The sequence below is a fragment of the Myotis lucifugus genome, unplaced genomic scaffold (assembly GCF_000147115.1).
Source record: "Myotis lucifugus unplaced genomic scaffold, Myoluc2.0 scaffold_34, whole genome shotgun sequence".
NCBI lineage: Eukaryota > Metazoa > Chordata > Mammalia > Chiroptera > Vespertilionidae > Myotis > Myotis lucifugus.
The window spans coordinates 848,630-864,601 of NW_005871082.1; the positions used below are offsets into that span (position 1 = coordinate 848,630).

General features: G+C 38.9%; 2 protein-coding genes across 2 annotated transcripts in view; one reads left to right on the plus strand and one right to left on the minus strand.

The window, feature by feature from the left end:
* SLIRP (SRA stem-loop interacting RNA binding protein) overlaps positions 1-5,764 on the plus strand; it is an 8,654-nt gene extending 2,890 nt beyond the window's left edge. Inside the window, exons 2-4 of the mRNA XM_006086959.3 lie at positions 2,015-2,073; positions 4,936-5,043; positions 5,655-5,764. Coding sequence (XP_006087021.1) covers positions 2,015-2,073; positions 4,936-5,043; positions 5,655-5,726 — 239 coding nt within the window. The 3' untranslated portion in view covers positions 5,727-5,764. The remainder of the gene's footprint in view (positions 1-2,014; positions 2,074-4,935; positions 5,044-5,654) is intronic.
* SNW1 (SNW domain containing 1) overlaps positions 5,765-15,972 on the minus strand; it is a 37,660-nt gene continuing 27,452 nt past the window's right edge. Inside the window, exons 9-14 of the mRNA XM_006086958.2 lie at positions 15,500-15,616; positions 14,222-14,363; positions 10,738-10,834; positions 8,832-8,949; positions 6,537-6,700; positions 5,765-6,452 (exon numbers count right to left, since the gene is read on the minus strand). Coding sequence (XP_006087020.1) covers positions 6,254-6,452; positions 6,537-6,700; positions 8,832-8,949; positions 10,738-10,834; positions 14,222-14,363; positions 15,500-15,616 — 837 coding nt within the window. The 3' untranslated portion in view covers positions 5,765-6,253. The remainder of the gene's footprint in view (positions 6,453-6,536; positions 6,701-8,831; positions 8,950-10,737; positions 10,835-14,221; positions 14,364-15,499; positions 15,617-15,972) is intronic.

The following is a 15,972-nucleotide window of genomic DNA, read 5'->3' on the forward strand; positions in this document are numbered from 1 at the left end:
ACATGAGGGAGACTTTTTCTGCTTTAGGTGGCCCCCCACCATCACCAGATCTCAATCCAATTGAGCATTTGGGGGGGCGAAGTTACAAGACGCCATCAGGCAGCTGGTTCCACAGCCATCCAAATCTCACAGAACTGGGACAGTGCTATCCATCAGGCAGGTGTCAGACTTCCTCGCATCACCTTTTAACATCTTGTGGAGTCAATGCCAAGAAGAATCGCCGCAGTATTGAAGGCAAAAGGTGGCCCAACGAAGTACTGATGGGGTGCTCATAATAATCTGACCACACAGTGTATATATATATATATATCCCACATTGAAAGGCTGTTAAATCGCGTTTTTACCCATATCTTCAGAAAAAAATCACTTCTGTCGTGGAAAACAACCTGCTTCCCTATTTATAATGGTCTGGCCCTCTAGCAACTTAAGCACGAAATTATAGCTAATTTGCCTACAAATGTCAGGTGGTCATAATAATCTGGCCACTCAGTATATAATCTCCAAGAGAGTCTGTAGAACATTCAATTTTGAAAGTCTCTCTCAGTTCATTCATTCATCAAATATTTAAAGGGTATCTATTATGTGGTAGGCATTGTTCCTCGTGCTTGTAGCTGTTTTTTCAAAAAAATTGTAGTTAATTTGGGGAAAGGTTTATCTTCCAGAGCTGGTTTGTTTTGGAAGTGAGTGTTTTCTAAAACTTTAATACCTGGTTTAAGACATGTATATTTAACACTGTTTTGTTTATCCTCCAGTAACATGTTCTGTGAGATTCTGATCTTGCCAACTGGTTTGACCAACTATAGAGCTCTTAAGAAATTTAGTCTCTGTGGGTTGTTGAAGGGTTAGCAGACATTTATTCATTTAGCAAATATTTCCCAACTGTGTATCAAGCACTGTGGGCATAGTGGACTCAACACTCAGGAGCTTTCACTGTAGTGGTAGAGGGGAGGAGGCTTACAAACAAGTGTAGGTGGTTGTTGAACCAATGAGGTTAGATGAACTAGGCCCTGCAGTGGTCGGCAAACTGCGACTCGCGAGCCACATGCGGCTCTTTGGCCCCTTGAGTGTGGCTCTTCCACAAAATACCAACTTCTGCGCATGGGCCACGAAGTTTCAATTGCACTGTACATGTGCGCCCGCATGTGGTGTTTTGTGGAAGAGCCACACTTAAGGGGCAAAAGAGCCGCATGTGGCTCGCAAGCCGCAGTTTGCCGACCACTGAACTAGGGGAAATAAGCAAGTAATATGAATGCAAATCAGACAGTACAAGCCTTGTAGTTCAGAAGAGAAAGAGATCATGTTGTTTTTTGGTCTTTAACATTATCCACTGCTCATACCCACCTCATAGGGTACTGTATGTTGTCTTGTCTTTCAGTAGAACCTCAATGAAATAATATTCAGTGGATGTATTTGGCCTGGGTCTTGAAGGATAATTACAGTTTAGGCAGGAGGAGATAAGATTACTGACATGTCAAGGAGAAAGAATGACATGCAAAGATGGGAAGTGACAGCATGCATACACAGAATTTCATTTGCTATATAGCAATGGGAAATAAGGCAGGAAGGTTGTAGGTAGGATCAACTCAACAAATTTTAGAAAACCAATTATTTAACTTAGTGTAAACTTTAAATTATGAAAGGCAAGTAAATTGAGATTTTATTTGGAAATCTCTTTGTTGTAATTGTCTTCTATGTGATCTTCTCATAGGGATTATAATGCAGGCACTTAGTACAATGTCTGGTATGATGGTATTTGTTGGGGATGAAGACTACAATTAACTCAGCAATTTATCGGTCCATGTCCCTACCCCATCACCTCCGCAAATCTGGTACATTACAGCTTCATAGTCAACACCTTAGCTGCCTCCTAAATCTTAAGGCTTCAGGAAATGCCAAGTAGCTCCTGTTCACAAGAAGTTTGGAGTTCTAGGACACCTTTTGCTTTCTATCTACAATCTAGGATGGAGGATACAAAATGCATTAACTACTTTTAATGTTTTCTCTTCCTATACAGGTGAGCTGAGAGAACACTTTGCACAGTTTGGCCATATACGAAAGTGCACTGTACCTTTTGTGAGTTTTTTTTAAGTATTAATGTTATTCTTTAATTCCTATTTTTTTGTTTTTGTCAAAGCATGTCAACTTACCTGTATGTCTAATGGAGTGAAGCTGTTTAGTCTTTGTTGGTAAAGTTTGGGTGATACTGATTAAAAAGTGAAAAAACAGCCCTAGCCTGTTTGGCTCAGTGGATAGAGCGTCAGCCTGTGGACTGAAGGGTCCCAGGTTTGATTCCGGTCAAGGGCATGTACCTTGGTTGCGGGTTCATCCCCAGTAGGGGGTGTGCAGGAGGCAGCTTATCGATGTTTCTCTCTCATTGATGTTTCTAACGATCCTTCTCCCTTCCTCTCTGTAAAAAATCAATAAAATATATATATTTTTTAAAAGTGAAAAAACACCACCACTATATCCTAGGCATTTGTGCTAGTTTTTCTTTTTTTTTAATTTTTTAAAAAAATACATTTTTATTGATTTCAGAGAGGAAGGAAGAGGGAGAGATAGAAACGTCAATGATGAGAGAGTATCATTGGCTGCCTCCTGCACGCCCCCTACTAGGGATCGAGCCCGCAACCCGAGCATGTGCCCTTGACTGGAATCGAACCTGGGACCTTTCAGTCCGCAGTCCAATGCTCTATTCACTGAGCCAAACCAAACCAGTGAGGGCTTGTGCTAGTTTTTTATTGTTGCAGAACAAATTACCACAAACTTAGTGGCTCAAAAGGATATATATTATCTCACAGTTTCTGTAAATCAGGATTCTGGGTACAGTCTAGCTGAGTCCTCTGTTGAGTGACTACATAACTGCAGCCTGTCAGCTGGGACTTTCGTCTCATCAGAGGCTCAACTGGGGAAGATTGATTTCCAAGCTCCTACAGGTTTTGGCAGTTGTCGTCTTTCAATTGTGGGACTGAGCTTTTGCTTTCTTGCTGGCTTTCAGCTGGAGGCTGCTCTCAGATCCTAGGGCAGTGATGGCGAACCTTTTGAGCTCGGCGTGTCAGCATTTTGAAAAACCCTAACTTAACTCTGGTGCCATGTCACATATAGAAATTTTTTGATATTTGCAACCATAGTAAAACAAAGACTTATATTTTTGATATTTATTTTATATATTTAAATGCCATTTAACAAAGAAAAATCAACCAAAAATATGAGTTCATAGGTTCGCCATCACTGTCCTAGGGACTACCTGCAGTTTTTTGTTTCCTGGCTTCTCTGTAGGCTATTTCCCAAGATGGCAGCTTGCTTCCTCAAAGTCAGCAAGGGAGTTTCTTTCTTCAGTGTGCTAAGATAAGTCTTATAATATAGTCACAGATTGACACCCTATCACACCCTATCACTGTTGCCATATAACCTGATCAAGGGAGCAACTTCCCATCACTTTTGCCATGTATTCTTTTAGTTAGAATAGCACAGGTCCGTGTCCCCTGCTCCCCCTCCACTCAACCAGAGGGGATTATACAGGGAGTAACAAGGGGATCATGGGGCCATCTTAGAATTCTGCCTGCTACAGTATTATAATAATGAGATCGTAGAGGATAGTTTATCATAAAATTGGTGGAGAATATCTATTTTAATTTTTATCCTCATTAGGTTGGGTGCGTTTTAAAAAAACTTTTCATATTGATTACATTCCCATTGCTTTCTCATGATGGTTTAGAAATCAATCTATAATTTGTTCTACTTTATCCTGGGCTGAATTTTTCTGTGGGCTTTCTAGAATTAATTGTTTTTAGCAGGTGATAATGGTAGTGGTGATGAGGGTGATTGGTGTCAGAAATATAACAAAATTTTGAAGCTTAAATTTTGTTTCTAGAAGTGAGGAAGTTAGAAACGGGGAGAGTACTTCTTTTTGTGATCAGAATTTCCTTTGACTATTACTGCTACTGTGATTTGTATCTAGAATGGCACAGGAAGCTCATTCTCGTATTTCTCCAATGGTGGCAAAAAAGCAGAGAGAATCCTATATAATAAAAGGCTAGTATGCAAATTGACTGGATGGTGGAACGACCAGTCACGATGACGCACACTGATCACCAGGGGGCAGTTGCTCAACACAGGAGCTGCCCCCTGATGGTCAGTGTGCTCCCATAGGGGACCACCGCTCAGCCAGAGCCGGACTCACAGCTGAGTGCAGCAGCAGTGGCAGGAGCCTCTCCCACCTCCGAGGCAGTGCTAAGGAGCAGCGAGCCCAGCTTCTAGCTGATTGTGCTCCCACAGGGAGAGTGCCACTCAGCCAGAAGCTGGGCTCACAGCTGGTGAGCACAGCAGAGGTGGCAGGAGCCTCTCCCGCCTCCATGGCAGCGCTAAGGACCCCTCAGGGGATGTCCGACTGCCGGCTTAGGTCCGGGCCTAAGCCAGCAGTCAGATATCCCCCAAGGAGTCCTGGACTGTGAGAGGGCACAGGTCAGGCTGAGGGACACCATCTCCTACCCCACCCCCACCCCCCACCCCCAGTGCACGAATGTCGTGCACCGGGCCTCTAGTGTTAAGATGAACGTAGGGATTAAGCTTTGGGTAACTAGGAGAGTGAATATCCATTAAAGCAAGGTTTTTGTTTTTTATTGATTTCAGAGAGGGAGGGAGGAAAATATCAATGATTAGAAAGAACCATCCATTGGCTGCCTCCTGCACACCCCCTACTAGGGTCAAGCCTGCAACCAAGGCATGTGCCCAGACCAGAAATCAAACCAGTGACCTCCTGGTTCCTGGGATGATGCTCAGCCACTGAGCCACAGGGGCTGGGCTAAAGCAAGGTTTTTGACATTCATTAAAATGTCTGTTATCCCATTTTGGCAAATAAAACATTGGTAGTTTGATTTGGAGCTTATAGAAACTTTCTCAAGTTCATGATTATTTTCTTACATTTCGAATTTTTAGGACAAAGAGACTGGCTTTCACAGAGGTATGGGTTGGATTCACTTTTCTTCAGGAGAAGAACTTCAGAATGCACTACAACATGACAGTCATGTTATTGATGGAGTAAAAGTAAGTATTTTTCTATATATCGTGTACTTACTGTATATCAATTAAATAGGTCAGAAGTGTGAAATGACAGAGATTTGGGGTGATCTTTTAAAGAATGGCGGTGGTGGTAGAGTGCCCAGTACTAAAAGGTCTGGGGAGGGAAGTAAGGAAGACTCGGTAATGGGTAGCAAGCATATGTAACACCAAGCAGTGGAAACGGCAGCCTATTTATCAGAGGATGAAATCCTAGCTTTTCCACTTATTATGTGGCCTTGGGTCAAACTGATTTACAATTTTTTTAAATAAATGTTTTTATAGATTTCATAGAGAGGAAGGAAGAGGGAGATATATAGAAACACCAATTGGCTGCTTCCTGCAATGCCCCCTACTGGGGACTGAGTCCACATGTGCCCTGACTGGGAATTGAACTGGTTGACCTGGTGCATCAGACCACCAACTGAGGCTGGGCTAATTTACAATTTTTAATTGAAATTCAGGGTCTTACAAAGAACATCCTCTTGGCTTATTGGTGCTGATTTCCTAATAAAAAGACAGTCTTAAGGGGTTTTCAGTTTTAATGTTTTTGCAGACATTGGCTTTCTTTACAGTGCTTACTTGATTTTTTTTTTCAGCTCCATGTTCAAGCTCAGAGACCAAAAGTTTTGCAAGGGGATCAAACATCTGATGAAGAGAAAGATTTTTAAGACTATTACTACCTATTAAATAAAGGAACAAAACAAAATTTTGTCTAAATGTTTTTATTTGAAACAAATAGGTGCACCAAGCAAGCGCTTACTTTTCCCCACTCCAAATTAAAACAGAGCACATTAGGGGCATACATCATTTGGCAGGACAGTTCCAATAGGTGAACATCCTTCTACTCACTGTGGTTGGGTTAACTTTACTCATAAGCAAGCAGTCATTCTTACACAAAATATTAACCCCAAAGTACTAACGTCACATAAAAGGAAGTGGTCTTAATTTCATTTATGGGGCAGTATGTTCTATAAATGCCAAAAGGTGGGAGAAGCACAAACACAACCCACTCTTTAAAAAAACTAAATAGTTCAAAGTAGAATTTTACATTCCCCCCTTTCTGCTGTAATAAAAAGTAGTGCTGGGATCTGACCCCAGATTTGGTTTTTATCTGGCCCGTTTACAAAGTGTTTGCCCATATGACTTGCATCATTAGGGTTATGGGTAATAGTCCATTCACTGTGAAGAGGTGTATCTATTCCTTCCTCCTCTTTTTGCCTTCATGCTCATGTTCCTTGGGGCGGCTGCTATCTGAGGGTCTTTTAGAGCCACCGTGCTGTTTGGCTTCTTCCAAGAACTTGTCCAAACCAAAAGGATCTTCCTCAAACTGAACTGGTCCTTCTCTACCTCTTTGCCTACGGTCTGAACCAGAAAACTCCTTATCGGGAACGAATCTAGGGAAAAAGAGAAAGAGCCAAATTATAAACTACTTCACTTGCACTCACGCAAACATTGAAACTGAACCGTTTGCTTGGTACCTGTTGGTCTTTATTCTGGCTTCTAGATCATCACCATACATGTCCTTATCCAGATTTTTACTGGGCCTGTAAATATTCTGGGCCATATCTTTACCACCTCTCCAGGCTTGATCATAAACATTGTAAATTTCATCTTCTCCACCTGCAAAACCACTGTCCATGCCCTGTAGAGAACATTATAAGTATATGTTATAATTTACTAAAAGTTGAATCTGACTACATTCATTTATAGCTCACATTTTCAACAACCTTCATTTAAAAAGTCCATAAACTTGTTCATATCCCCTTCGGGTTCTTAGCTTAAATTAGGTATTCATTAACAAGTTTGACTAGCAAAGTAGTCATTAAAACTGGGGGACTCTAGTATAAGCAATTTGAATCTTGACAATTTGAATCTGTATATGTAATGATGTTTACTTTTACGTACTTTTTAAGTAAACATCATTACATAAAAGGGTACGGTCTTTTTTTTTTTTTTTTTAAAAAAAAAAGACCGTACCCTTTTATGTAATGATGTTTACTTTGAATTTATATTAGTTCACACAAACACGCCATCCATGCTTTTGTTCCGGCCCTCCGGTCCAGTTTAAGAACCCATTGTGGCCCTCGAGTCAAAAAGTTTGCCCACCCCTGGTATAGACATAGTGGCAAAAAGATGAAAGTACCATAAAACATCTGATGCCATTCAGAGTAATAATATGCCCCTTAACTGCCGGAGAACATCACTATCATAGCATGAGATAACAAGGCTCTCAATGAAAATCTTAAGTTGTCAAACTTATTCCATATATTTAGAAAAATTTAAGTGATTTAAGCCTAAAGTTGTAAAGGGTAACTGTCAAATATTTACTTATGTGGAGCTTTCGTGCCTAACCCCCTTTGCTCAGACTGGTAAAATGCCATTGCATATAGTGTTTAAGAACACAAGCTTTGACATCAAGACAGCCCATCAATGAAATCTGAGTTCCATTAGTTACAAGCTAAACCTCTATGTGTCAGAATTTCCTCATCTTTAAATAGAGGTAATAATAGTGTGACTTCATAGGGTTTTTGTAAGGACTAAATAAGATAATACAAGTAAAAGGCTTAGAACAATGCTGGGAATATAAGAAGCACCCAGTAACTTATTAACTAGAACTTACTCAAATGCTACCTTCAGATCTTAAAAACTCCCCAGTCATAATTAACCTCCCCCCTATATCCCAGAACTTTATACTTTTATATTCTTACCACAGTCTTGTTTTTATTTATATACATTAATCTTGTCTTTTCCAGTAGACTTTGAGGACAAAGGCATATCTAGCTCCCCCTCACGCCCCCATATTTTGAGGGCAGACACCTACCTTGCTTAAAATTTTTTTTTATTTAATCATCACTTGAGGATATGTTTTTATTGATTTTTATAGAGAAGAGGAAGGGGTAAGGGTAGGGAGGGGAGAGAAACCAATGAGAGAGAGAAAAGTTGATACAGACCCCAATGGAGGATCAAACCTGCAAACTTTTTTTTTTAAATATATTTTATTGATTTTTTACAGAGAGGAAGGGAGAGGGTTAGAGAGAAACATCAATGGGAGAGAAACATTGATCAGCTGCCTCCTGCACACTCCCCACTGGGGATGTGCCCGCAACCAAGGTACATGCCCTTGACCGGAATTGAACCTGGGACCCTTCAGTCCGCAGGCCAATGCTCTATCCACTAAGCCAAACCGGTTAGGGCAAACCTGCGAACTTTTGGTGTACGGGACAATGCTCCACCTAACTGAGCCACCTGACCAGGGCCAGAGCCAAGTTTTATAACCTAATTTCTTTTCCACTAATGTCTCAAATCTTAGCTAATTGTAAGAGGTAAAAATCAGAGCTGTTTCATTTTCTTTCTTAAGTTATAATATGCAACTTACAATTTTTTTCTATCATCTGCGTTAGGTTGATCCAAATCTATATGTTCATTTTCTTTTCCCAGAGGTTTGGTATTCATATCAATATTTAAGATAACTCTATGTTTTTTGTGGGTGTTAACCCTCACCCGAGGATATTTTTTCATTGATTTTTAGAGAGTGGAAAGAAGGGAGGAAGACGGTGAGGGGGGAGGAGGGGAGAAAGAGAGAAACATTGTTGTGAGAGAGATACATCATTTACTTGCTTCCTGTACATGCCTCAATCGGGCCAGCGATTGAACCTGCAATCCAGGTACATGCCCTTGGCCAGGAATCGAACCTTTGACCCTTTGGTGTGCAGGCAACACTCTAACCATCGAGCAACACCAGCCAGAGCAAAATAACGCTATTTCTATTGTACCTTGGATTGGTTGAACAGCCTTTGGTCATATTGAACTTCATTGGAAGTCCGAGGATTGGGCACACCAAGAGCAATGACCTCACTGATATCTCGATTTTCATTTCTCTGCAGTTTTGACCTGTTTCAAAATACAATGTTACTAACTGAAAACTCTTCACAGACAAGCTGAATTTCAATTTTAAAAACATAAGCAATCTCAGAAGCTAAGGAAATGTGTATGTCCTGTTAATATCTCAAACATATATTCCCTGAAAACGCATAATTCCCTGATAATGCTGGCAGCCCTTTAACAGCATTTCAGCTAGATGATTACTGGGAGAGGTAGGTAGGGTTTTATAATTAGACCCTCCTGTTAGCTGGAAGGAATTGCTAAGAGATTCATTCTTGACACGGAAGTCTTTAATACAAACAAGCACCTTACAATACATGCTGAGATATGAAACTGCTACAGTCTATATTTGCTATTATTAAGAGAGGATGGGTAGGACTGGATACAAATTAATTGTATCACACGAATCATTTTCAATAAGCTGGAATCAGGTTTTTTTACATAACCACATTTAGTAATTTTATCCTATTAGAATTTTGAGGAAAACACATCCATGACTGGATTACTCATTATGATTTTCGACATTCAGATTAATTCCCCCGCTGTTTCAGTATGTAATGCAATCTACATTGCAATGAAACCATGGTAACTGTCGTCATTTATTTTGCTAGAAGCTCAGGTCTTAAAAATGACTTCTATAGACAATCTGATTTCATTAAATCACAAGTTTACAGCTTTCCTATGCTTTCAATTCTCAGCCACTTAAATGGTCCAATTTATGTACAGAGCTATTTTGATTTTTGTAGCTTAGGAATTTCAGACCAAAAGTATATTAACTGCACACTTTCATACTTCATTCCTCTTTCTTCTTCACTATACATTTAACCACAACTCTAAATTCAGATTTTCTGCTTCTCCATGACTTCACTTATCCAGAGAGATGAAATATGCCATTAAACAATGAACACCACCACCAACAGGAATCTTCTTTTTCGTGTTTAAGATATGAATGAGGAAAATGGATTGTATCAGCTCTTAGGATGATGAGAGCCTTGAAAACTGCTCATTTGGAAATAAGATGTTTTATATTTGCATTTAACTCTCATTCAGAATTTTACCTCCATATGACAGCATTTTTTCAACTTTTCAGCAATTTCAGTCCTAAACCTTTGGTGAACCACAAACTTCACCAATCCCTACGTTATTTCAAGTTTGTTCTATACAAGTCTGTACTTATTAAGAGTGCTTTTTCTGTACGTCAACTATATTTTAATTTTAAACAAAGTGCTGTGTCAATTTTCCCAATTCATTTTATTAAAAAAATTTTTTTTATCCATCATTTTATATAATAGCTCTACCTTTCTGAATTTTAAGTGAAACTGCTCATGAGAAGTGGCCGATTTTCACTTCTTACAAAACCTGCTTTTCTCCCCCATTGTACTTCATAGAGTGCTCTGCATGTAAAAGGCCCTCAATAAAGGTATTACAGCTTATATTTCCTGTCTAAAGAAACTGGCACGTAATAAATTTGTCTCACCATTTGAAATTGGAAAAGAACAGACCAGAACAGTCCTATCCATTACCTTCTTCTCACAAACATGATCTGCATTTCCTTTTCTATATTCCCATCATTCTCAATTCTACCTGACTCTACAAGGCGATGGAAGAAAAGATTACTTCCATGGATAGTCAATTCTGCTAAGACAAGGTAAGTAGTTAGGTGCAAGAAAGTAAGTGCTGATTTATTAAGTCATCAAACTAAGAGAAGAAAATTGGTATTAGTGGACTAAACCTGCTCTCTAAAAGGTTCACAAAGGCCAATCTTCATAATTCATATTTATCTCAAATAGCACCTACCTCTTATCAGGCGCTGCCCTGGAAAGATTCCGGTCATGCTGTCTCTCTTTCCGCCTGTCATGCCGAATTTCATCCCTCTCACGTGCCTCCCCATCCTCTGTGTGGACAGAGTTGAAAATTACTTCACCACTATATTACCAATTAATATTTTAAACAAGGTAATATAATCTTTAACCTTAGACAATTCCATGAACTTCACTGTAGTCACATTCAGCCCTTTCAACTTTACTTCCATTTCTTTAAATCCAATAGTATTGGTTTAATTTTGGAATGTGAATCCCAAAATCATGCATGTAGCTTAAGTATTTAGGGGTAAGTGTACTGATACTTTTAACTTATTTTAAAATACATCAAAGTATTAAGGTGGACTGAAAGATAAAGAGATGGGTAGATATGTGAGAAAGCAAATTTAGCTATGTTAATTATTAAAAAGAAATTTTAATACAGAATCTAGGTGGTAGAGATAACGGTGTTTGTTTTATAATTCTTTCCACTTTTCTATGTGTTTTAAAATTTTTGTAATAAAATGTTAAGAAAAAGAATTATGTATAAGTTTGTTTTCAAAGTAGAGGGTCCTTTCCCTCACTATATGCTGCTTGGGGTGGAGTCCTTATGATATTTCGAGAAAAAGAATTTTCTGAGAATAAGTGATTTTTATTTGGATCATTTCTAAAGTCACATTCCCCTCATAGAAGTGTAGCTGGGATTTCAGTAAAGCTAGAAGCAAAGCACTGTCCAAAATTTCCTTTCTATGTTGAAGACTGGTCCAGTACAGTACCAGGCTAGTTGCAGTCCATTAATCCATTGTGTGTGGAGGTCCACATGGCCCTGGGCCATGTGGGTAAAAGCAGGAGAGTGCAATAAGAGAGTCCCAAGGGTCCCGAAAACAAAAGAGCACAAGAGAGCTAACTCCTTTGTTCAGGGGATTAAATATCCCAAATTTCACACCCTTGCTGTGGCCATGCTCATTTTGGCCAATGATCTTTGTTCTCAGGTGTGAAAGACAGTAAGCAAGTTTCCTATGTCACCCCAATTTTACTGGGCATGCTTCTATCTCTCCTTTGTTGGCCCCCTGGGGAGTGGGGAGTATAAAGTTTTAGCTTTCTGGCGAAGCTGCCCAAATGACATGTCTATAATATCTGGCCTTTTATTTTTCTTCTTTCCTATTATTAATAACTAGTTAATTACATCGGTATCAAGTTTAGCCTTACATATTCAAAGACCAGTTGCCTTTGAATAAAGAACCCTTTGCTTGTGATCCCTAGGGGCTGGTTGCATCTTGATCTCTATCTACTGTTTTTATGTCTATCTTCATTTTCTCTATCATCTCCAGTCGGAAGGTATAGTGTAGTTAAGAGCATGAGCTTTGGAAACAGCCTGTCAAGATTCAAAGTCTATTTCTGTAACAGATTGGCAATGTAACCTTGTGTGGGTTACTTAACAGCTCTGAGTCTTAGTCTCCTTCTCCATAAAAATAGTGGCAATAATAGTACCACTGCATCTGGTTGCTGTAGGATTATATTAGGCAATCCATGCAAAGTGCTCAGAGTGGTGCCTGCCATAATAAGTACTCAATAAATGTTTGTTTTTATTAATATACAGCAACAGCTTTTTCAAAATTTTAATTCACTTTTCAAGAACAGTTCTGCTGTGTTTTTTTCTTATCAGTTTAGAGAACTCAGATACAAGAGGTTTTTACTTCTAATTGCTTTCAGTGGTTAGGTGTACAACAGGCAGGTATTTATATCTTGCCTCAGTAAGTCATTCATATCTGGTTCAAGGAAGTGGATTATTACTTAAAACCCTGGTTACTTCCTTAGAGTTGAACTCCAGACTTCTGTAATCAAAAGCCTGCTCAACACCTACATTTAAAATTTAACATGTCCACATCTAAACTCCTAATCTTTCTCTCCCAAACTTCTTTATCCTGCAGTCTTCCCAATAAGTAAATGGCAAAGCAATCGTTCCCATTGCTCACGTCAAAAGTTTTGAAGTCATCCTTAATTCCTCCTTTTCTCTCATACTTCTACCTAATCCATAAGCATATTTTGTCAGTTCTACCTCCAAAATATATCAACTATCCGACCATGTTTTCACTACCTCTCATCATCTCTGGATTATTGCAATAGTCTTCCAATGGTTTTCCTGCCCATTCAACAGCCTTCTGTCAGATCATGTCACTCTGTTCAAAAACCCTTCAACTGCTCCCCTTCTTACTTGAAGTAAAAGCCATGTCCTAACAGTGACTAACATCATTTGAACACTACTCTTCCTATTTGACCTAACTACTCTGACACCTCATTTCCTACTACTCTTTCTTTCTCCAATCCAGCCATACTGGCCTCCCTGCTTTATTTAAACACACCAGGCATATTCCCAACTCAGGGCCTTTGCACTTGCTGTTCCTTCTATCTGGGATCCTCTTCTCCCAGAAATCCACATGGCTTACTTCCTTCCTTCAAGTTTTTGGGTTAATGTTAGCATCTCAGAAGTTAGGCCTATTGTGACTACCCTCTCCTGGCACTTTTAAAATATATATATTTTATTGATTTCAGAGAGGAAGGGAGAGGGAGAGAGAGAATGAAATATCAATGATGAGAGAGAATAATTGATCAGCTGCCTCCTGCATGCCCCCTACTGGGGTTCGAGCCCGCAACCCAGGCACATGCCCTTGACCGGAATCGAATCCGCGACCCTTCAGTCCGTAGGCCAACACTCTATCCACTAAGCCAAGCCAGCTAGGGCTCTCCTGGCACTTTCATCCCCCTTCCCTGTTTTATTTTTTCCCATAGTGGTTATTACCTTCTAACACATTACAGGATTTTTTGGGGGGTCTGTCTACATTCCCTAGAAGGTTCACTGCTATACCTTCTCCATGCCCCCCCAACCCTGCATGTAGTAGATCTTCAATATGAACTGAATGAATAAAATTGTACTAGTCAAGGATTTCTTAATAAAACAAAACCACCCTCACGATTTTCTTGAGTTAATATTATTCTCCTCACTCTAGCTGAATTAACATACCCGTGCAGACCACTAAACAAAGCAAGGGAAAAAAACATGGATAGATTTAATGATTAGAGGTATATTAGCCTATGAGATAGAAAAACTGGGTTATTTTACCATGTAGGGGAACTAATTATTCACTTGAGACTTCATTTCTCTTTGGAAGTTTCAAGAAAAATAGAACAAGAGAAAATTAAGCCTATATTTAAGTTAATAAGCAGTTTTTAAAAGTACATGGCTCAGAACTTAAAAAACTTCAGGAGTAGTCCCATACTGAAGGTACACAGTTAAATATATACTTTATTTTTTGCTGCTTCAGCTTAGTGAGAAGTTACTTTCATTTCCACACAATTTCTGAAACAGTTATATTTTTTATATGTATATACTAATTTTGTATGCAGTAAAAATCAATAGGGAATTTCTAGAATGAGATCTATATCTTACAAGTAAGTTCAAGTTGGTAATGAGAATGTCATACCTTTTTCCACATGGGTTTTGATCCCAGCTCTTCTCTCCCTAGCTTTCTGGGCCATTTCTCTTAGTTTCTCTTCATGTTTCTCTTTTTCTTTTTGAGCCATCTTTCTCTCTACTTGAGCACGCATTTCCACAGCTTCACGAGCCTGTTAGTGAAGTCGGATGTTAAATAAGACGCTATCAGGGGATAGATTATAGCTATCATAACATCTGGCTTGAGAAAGCAGCTAGACAGAATTCAGATTTGTTATTGCTAAGTAAAACAAAGATTCTTGTCCACTAAAAGATAGCTTTACTGGAAGACACCGTAAACTTGGATTTTTCACTCTGGGAAATGTCTTATTAGTTAAAACTATAGACCCCCCCCGCCCCCCCATTTTGAAAGTCTGTATTACACTAATGCTTTCTTATAAACAATCTAAAAAAGAAAATTCCAGTAAAGTAATCTTTAATATCAATAACATAACAGGAACTGATTATGTTCTCAAAATCAATCAAGTGACCTCAAGATAAAGCTTTAACCTATAAGAGATAATTTTTATAAAGGTGTTCATTGTAATACAAAAGATATACTTTTCTATGTTCTAAACATGTGCCATGATGTATGTGAATTTCAAAGTCACATATTAATACCATAATATTAAGACAGCCAATACTATGAATGCCATATTCTATACCATTCAACTCATCAAAATGTTTACTTGCCCTTTCCTGCTACTGACTTTTTGGGAAACATGTACATCTAAAATAGAGAAAAAGTATGAAACCTAATAACAGCAGCTGGCAATCTTCACGAAATGAGATCAGCCTAGTAAACCATTATTCTGAAATTTGAGGCAACTCCAATAGTGAGATTTGTGTATGAGTCTGTAAAGGCTGAGACCAGATACAGAGCTGCAACTAGCACCTGCCATCTCTGGCTCTCATACCACAGGTGAATCTCTCTAGGTCAGTGATGGCGAACCTTTTGAGCTCGGCGTGTCAGCATTTTGAAAAACCCTAACTTAACTCTGGTGCCGTGTCACATATAGAAATTTTTTGATATTTGCAACCATAGTAAAACAAAGACTTATATTTTTGATATTTATTTTAAATGCCATTTAACAAAGAGAAGTCAACCAAAAAAATGAGTTCGCGTGTCACCTCTGACACGCGTGTCATAGGTTCGCCATCACTACTCTAGGTACTCAGTACAGTAGCTACAATAACAGTATCTTAGGTATCCAAGGATGTATTTACAAATTTTCAAGAGCATTATATAATTAAATTATAATAGACCAACCTTCCGATCAGCAATGTAGAGGGCTTCAGCCAGTTTGGCAAAATTTTCATTGATGTGAACTGTCTGCAATCCTCTTCCATCAGCAGCCAGACGTTTGTCTAATGGAATTGTATAACCCTAGTGTGAAACAGACAGAGAAAACAGTCACAAAGGAGAGACAATAGATTCTTTAAAATTAGATTTAAATATGTCCATTCTGACAACCATTTAGTTGAATTTCTTTTCCTTACATCTTTCTTCCTAATTATGCAACAGCAGCAGCTAACACTGAGTGCTTTGTGTGGAGGACTGTTTAAGCACTTTACATGTTATGGTCTCATTTAACCTTCAGAGTAATTCTATAAAGCTGATAACATTACTGTTTTCATTTTACAGATAAAGATACTAAAATAGAAAGGTTGGTTGTGTAATGTCCCTAAGGACATATAGTAAAATAAGTGGATGAGCTAGGATTTAAACTCAGACAGCATAAT